Source organism: Cibotium barometz, chromosome 54 (genome assembly GCF_041138505.1).
Source record: "Cibotium barometz isolate CiBa-2024 chromosome 54, ASM4113850v1, whole genome shotgun sequence".
Classification (NCBI taxonomy): Eukaryota; Viridiplantae; Streptophyta; class Polypodiopsida; order Cyatheales; family Cibotiaceae; genus Cibotium; species Cibotium barometz.
The window spans coordinates 37,349,911-37,356,480 of record NC_141099.1 but is presented as its reverse complement, the minus strand read 5'-3'; the positions used below and the strand labels follow the sequence as shown (position 1 = coordinate 37,356,480).

Below are 6,570 nucleotides of genomic sequence, written 5' to 3'. Positions count from 1 at the left end.
ATTGTTATAATGATAAAAAGCAATAAAAGTTGTCCACCTTTATGCTACATACCCCCATGTGTGTAAATACCTTGAGACCAATGTTCACATGGATTTTTTTTTGTAGGCAATTAGTAAATCTTCAATTTTAATAGTTGCAAATGCTAACCAAAATTTTGCAATTGAAATCTTTAAAACAAAAGGTCCTCAATTTTTGAGTAGTATATATTTTGTTTTTAAAATTATACGTATTATACCTTGTTGTTTGTCCTAAGATGTGCCTTTTTTAAAAAGACAAGGCAAAAACCATCATTTTATATAATTTGCATGGATAAAGTGGAGAAAAGATAATGGTTAAGGTGTTCAAAAATCCATAATTTGAGTTGGTGTGATTTTTATCTTTAATAAACAAATTTATCACACATGAAAGAACCTATCACATGCAGCACATTAAATCATTGCATACCTTTTCTCTAATACGAATGTATATATCCTGATATAATGTTTACTTTTTATTAATAAATATAGACTTTTGCACACACGCAAAAAACCTTTTCAAGAAAGCCTTAAAAGACACTTTAGCTTTACAAATGTACATATAACATGATTATAACTACTCCTCCAAAATTATGTACACATTACATAATTACAACTATCCACTCTTCATTGTTATGTACTCGGCCATGGTGGTGTGTACCATCATGGTCCATGGCCATGGTTTTTAATGAGCCTTGAGATGTGCATGTAAGGGGCATCATTTTACAGAAATAAAGTGAGAAAAGATAAGGGTAAGGGGTTGAAACTTGAAGGAACGATAATCCTAAACTTGACTTGTTAGGATTTTTATCTCCTATAAATAAGTGTTACCATGTGTCAAAGAATAATGAAAGATTCACCTGAAACCCATCAAAACATGGTAAGGCTTGCCTCTATGAAATTTGAGAAAACGATGAAAGATGCGTTGGTTTTACAGTTACATATTACCTAATAACAATTTATAACCACCTAATGTGTCCCACACTTCGCGTGTGTCATATTGTTAAGTATTCTACCATTACCCATTCGTGTTTTATGAGCCTTGAGGTGTGCATGTGAGGATTGTCATGAAAGCAATTTACTTATTGAGTTGAAATCAGTGTGTTTTTACACATTTAATGCATGTTGCGAGATCGAGGGTTTCAAGAGAGTCTATTGCTTCTAATGGTTTCAACTACCATTTTTTAAATTTCCATAAAAGTTAACCTATTCTGTAGAGTTTGAATCAAGCCTAAGGCACCTCTTGTAAAAAAGGCAAGCCAAAAACCAGTATTTGATGTAGATTGGGCGAGGTCGTCCACGCTTGAGTTTATATCCACCTCTCTGCCTTCATGTAAATTTTGAAAAAGCTTTAAAATTTTTAAAATATACGTGTGCAGTGTTGACATGGAATATTTTTGGTAGCCAATAAAAAACAACCTTCAATTCTAATAGTTGCAAGTGCTAATTTTTCGAATATATGTGTAAACCCCCTAAGACTAGTGTTCACATGGAATATTTTTGGTAGCCAATTAAACAACTAAATCAATTCTAATAGTTGAAAGTGCCAACCCAGTTTTTGCAATTGAAAATGTTTAAAACAAATTCTCTTGACTTTTAAAATGGTATATATTTTGTTTCCAATTTTGTTACCTAAAACTATGCTTATTATAAGTTGTTATTGTTGTTGTTGTGTGTGTGCCTTTTAAAAAAGGGGAAGCCAAAAACCTTCATTTTATGTGATTTTCATGGAAAAAGAATGCTCAAAACTGGAAGGGATGATAATTCTTAATTTGACTTGGTGTGTTTTTTTTTTCAAAAAGCATAAAATATATTAGATATAAAGAGGGATTACAAAAGGACTTTTTGGTGTGAATTTAATCGTCTAGACAAATGTTATCACGCATCAAAGTACCTTGAAAGATTCACCTGAAAAGAAATACTAGGAAAATATTATTGTCACACGTAGCTTATTAGATCATCACACGGACTACTTTTTACTTTTTGTTAATAAATACATACTTCCGTGCTCACTAGGGGGAAAAAAACTCATCAAAAGATGGAGGTGAACAACCTCTAGGAGTTTGAGAAAGTCTTGAAAGGCACTTTAGTTTTGCAAATGTGCATGTTACTTAGTTATAACTACCCACTCTTGAACTTAATAGTGAAGATTTCGAGAATTTTAGTGATAAAACTGGTGATTTTGAGAGCGATAAAAGTGGTGATTTTGAGAATGGTAGTGATAAAAGTTGTGGTTTCGGGAAATTTAGTGATAAAAGTGGTGATTTCGAGAATTTTAGTTATTAAACTGGTGGGTCGTGTGTAGATTTTGTTGAAAGAAAGAACTACCAAGGTGGGCAGTGGTTGGGTTGTGTGTAGATTTTGTTGTTGATTCAAAGAACTACCAAGGTGGGCAGTGTGGTGTTAAAAAATGCAAAACTAAAGTACCAAGGAAGGCACTTTAGAGTTACAAGTGTAAAAAAAGGGCAAAACAAGAGTAGAAAGGAATGTGGTGTTAAAAAATGCAAAACTAAAGTACCAAGGAAGGCACCTTAGAGTTACAAGTGTAAAAAAAGGGTAAAACAAGAGTAGAAAGGAAGGCACATTGGTGTTAGAAATGTAAATAAATGACAAGGTTATTAGAGCTACAAAATCCTTAATTGTTAAGGATGAGCAGGGACCATATCACAAAAATTAAAATCCTTAATTGCTAAGGATGAGAATAGACCATATTACAAAATCTAAGGATGAGCATGGACCGACCATGGGGCACGGGCATGGGGTTTGATGGAGCCTCGAGGGGTGCGTGGGAGGGGCGTCATGAAAGCAAGCTCCTCATTGAATGGCAATCAATGCGTCTTTACACATTCAATGAGCCCCGCGGTCGAGGCTCTCGACTGCTTTTAATGGGTCTCAACTGCTTTTAATTGCCCTAAAATTCAACCCTCCCTCGCCTGCCGGCGGCTGCCCCCGGATTTGAAGTCTCCTTAGATCACGTCCCTTCAAGGCTTCGTGGATACAATCATGATTGCACGGCCCATCATCGCCAAGCTTTCCTAATTGCACAGTTAATTGCAGGTTTTGATTTCTCTGTTGACAGTAATCTTCGAGATCATGAGCTCGTAATTGGCTAGATTTCTGCGTTTTAGTCTTTGTGCGCAGCCGTCGCCTCCTTCTTGATCGTGATTAACGATCCCTCCCCCTACTTAAAGCACTCTGTTTTGGCAGACGCTTCTCAACCCCAAGCTTTCCTTCGCTTCTTCCTTTCTTCTGCAAATCTGGCTGCTGCCAATTAGATCATGATGGAGTGGCCATTGAGCAAGAAGCCATGCTCTAGCAACGGCAAGTTGATGGTCATGGAGCACCAGTTTCTACCCCTTGCTGCTGCTGCTGCTGCAGCTTCTTCTTCCATGAAGAGCTCATGGAGTGAAGACCCCTCTCGTGTGCAGCAACTCATGATGGGCTCCATCGCCAGCAGCAAGAGCACACACACTACTACCACTCCTGTAGAAGAGCTTGACAGCAACCACAACAACAAACCTCTCCCCTTGGGGTGGGAGAGGTGCTTGGATCTAAAGGTGGGCGCTCTCTCTCTCTCTCTCTCTCTCTCTCTCTCTCTCTAGTCTCTCTCTCTCTCACACACACCACACACACAAAGAGGTATCTCTCTCTCTCACACACACACACACACACACACACACACACACACACAGGTCTCTCTCTCTCTCTCTCTCTCTCTCTCTCTCTCTCTCTCTCACACTCACACATACACACACACAACACACACACACACACACACACACACACACACACAGGTCTCTCTCTCTTTCTCTCTCTCTCTCTCTCTCTCTCTCTCTCACACACACACACACACACAGGAGCCTCACATGCCCCTTTCCCTTTTAAACTTTCTGACAATGGTCCACAGGCTTTAATGTGTTCTGACCCTTCCTGCAGTCTGGCGAAGTCTTCATCAAGAAGAAGCCCGAGTTCAATCTGGACTCTAATCCTGCATCCATGAGCACCTCATGTAAAAGCATAGAGGTCATGAGGATGCAGAATGAGGCCAGCAACAGTAGAAAAATCCACACAGCAGGTACAGCAGCAGCAGCAGCTTTTGCAGAGGTTGTCAGTGAAGAGGTTGAAGCAAGCTCTCCCATGATCTGCTTGGACTTGGACCTCAAATTGACAAATGGGCACATCCATCCGTCCACCAAACCTTCACCTGAATCAAGCAAGCTCTCTAACCTATGTAAAGTCTCTAAGCAAACTACTCTGCAAAATTGGAAGTGGCAGCCTAGGCTTCCCACTGCCCCTGCTGTTGATGAGACCTCTCATAGTAACCCTCATGAAGAGCTCTCTCTGTCCAGGGAGTCCACCATGGCTACTGCTGTCTGCCCCAAGTGCCTCATGTATGTCTTGCTGAGGAAGAGTAGCCCCACTTGCCCAAAATGTTGCAGCCCTGTGCTTCTTCACAAGCCCCAATCTAGCAAGAGGCCTCGCGTGGAGATTACCCCCGCCGATGGCCTGTCGCTCTCCACGAGATAGCCTACACATTCTACATGCCATCATGACAGATTTCTGAGGGGGTATTTTGTTTTATGTTGACATGTGTTAAGATGGCAGACATCTAAAACTTATACATATGCCTCTGAGATGGCCTGCATGCGACCCGGATAAATTTTGGAGAGGGTATTTTGTTTCACGATGTGGATGTGGTGAACATCGACAACTTCTAGATGTTATGGCACAGGTTAGATATAGTCTTTGTGGCTACATTGTGTTACTCAAATGCTCCTTGAGGAATCTATGTGTATACCAAGAGTTGATAATACCCTTTGCTTCATGAGTTGTCATCACGGCGCTCTGCTCATTTGTGTAAACTGGATTGCAGACCCTGTAATAGGCTAGGGTGGCTTTGCAATGGCTGTGAATGATGGAGATGTGTGCCTTCTCTTGTTTCAACTGGGTTTCATATGAGTTGGAGGGTGTGTAGTTTATGAGTACTGTTATATAATCATGGGCTAAATCAAGCTTGCAACATAGTTGAAAGGTGTAGTTTATGAGAATTGTTATATAATCATGGGCTAAATTAAGCTTGGAACATAGTTTGAAAGCACTCCTTGGCATATACTTCACTTGTGCACTGGAATGTTGCCATAGTCTGTATATTTACAAACATGAGTAAAAGCATTGCTTAAGATGCTTCACTAGTAAACCATAGTCTGTATGTTTACAAACATGAGTAAAAGCATGCTTCACTCATGCAATCTCACCTTTGCAATAGTGTATAAAGAGGTAAATGGAAATGGCACTTTGAGGTTTCCTTTGTTTTTGTTTGTTCTTTCTGTTGCAAAGCTCATGTCATTGTTGGCAAAAGGAAGGTTGATAAGGAAAAGATCATTGAGGATAATAAATATGCATGCTAATTGTGGTACCTAATTACTATTACCTTGAAAAATACTAACTTATGATCATACTCATGGATGGATGGGATTCGAACCGAACCCGCAGTACATATTTTTCCAAATACTTGGATTTTCAAGGGCAACTCTTGAAATTGCTCAGACATGCATACATGTAAATAGTGAAAAACTTGCAAGTCTCGTCCCTTTCCCGCCAAATTTGACAGACAAGGGTGCCTATCGAAAAGACAAGGGTGCCTGTCTAAAAGGCAACCCTTGGTAGATTGGTGGTAGCATGTAGTCTTCTTCCATGCTCAAAAAAAATGTTTTTTTCAGCCCTTAAATTTAAAGGCAATGTTTAGGCTTAATCAGGATTTAAACCTGAAATTTTTTTAAAAAAAACATACGGGATTTATAATTAAAATATACAAATTTAATTCCTTAAAATTAAAGGCAAGGTCAAATTCCAATGGGGATTTTTGAATTTTGACCGGGAAAATTACACTACAAACAGGGGATTTCTGAATTTCAGCGAGGAAAATTACACTACAAACAGGGCTATTATTTTATTTTTTTTCAAAAACGGGCAGATTTAATTATGATATGAGGGAGAATTTCAGCGAGGAAAATTACACTACAAACAGGGCTATTAGCACTGGCAAACAAAATAAGCCTTAAATTCCAAAATCTACACGTTACATTGAGTAAAACAATGCAGTATAATAACTAATATTGAAATGGCACGTGCGCTGAAGGGGTCTTGTCATTGATCTTTAATTGAAGTGTATATTGCGATGGTGTACCTTTTCTGTCAGTTACGATGAGGGCTTTGACTGTTCATGATATAGTGCTTTAATTTTTTTTAATTTTTTTAAAAAAAAGCAAAAGCCGCTTAAACTTTGCTTTTGAATGTTTTGTGATATATATATCGCCTTTTTGCTTTATATTTTGGTTTTTTATGCATGGATAAAGGTCTTTTTTTAATAAAAAAGGTAGGGCGAGATTACCCATCACCTAGGGACTTTCAAACTCCTTTCCTTACCACCAATGATGGTCACTCCACTCATGTGCGATTTAACATGTTTAACTTGCAAGTGTTGCATCGGTGGGCACTCTCCAAGGGAAAAAACCATCATTTAGTTTATGAACTGAGAAAAATGGATTGTAATTT

The 6,570-nt window shown here is 38.7% G+C and overlaps 1 protein-coding gene across 1 annotated transcript; it reads left to right on the top strand.

Moving 5' to 3' along the window:
* The first annotated feature begins 3,231 nt into the window (after positions 1–3,231).
* LOC147608114 (uncharacterized) lies at positions 3,232–4,848 on the top strand. The gene is made up of 2 exons (XM_086790013.1): positions 3,232–3,572; positions 3,952–4,848. The coding sequence occupies exons 1-2, from the start codon at positions 3,294–3,296 to the stop codon at positions 4,540–4,542; spliced, it is 870 nt and encodes a 289-aa protein (XP_086646139.1). The 5' UTR covers positions 3,232–3,293; the 3' UTR covers positions 4,543–4,848.
* Positions 4,849–6,570: the final 1,722 nt, after the last annotated feature.

Excerpts from the sequence above, each read along its gene's own strand:
- LOC147608114 (XM_086790013.1), top strand. The coding sequence starts at position 3,294 with ATGATGGAGTGGCCATTGAGCAAGAAGCCATGCTCTAGCAACGGCAAG. Across the intron at positions 3,573-3,951 it reads AGAGGTGCTTGGATCTAAAG|TCTGGCGAAGTCTTCATCAA; the intron begins GTGGGCGCTCTC and ends CCCTTCCTGCAG.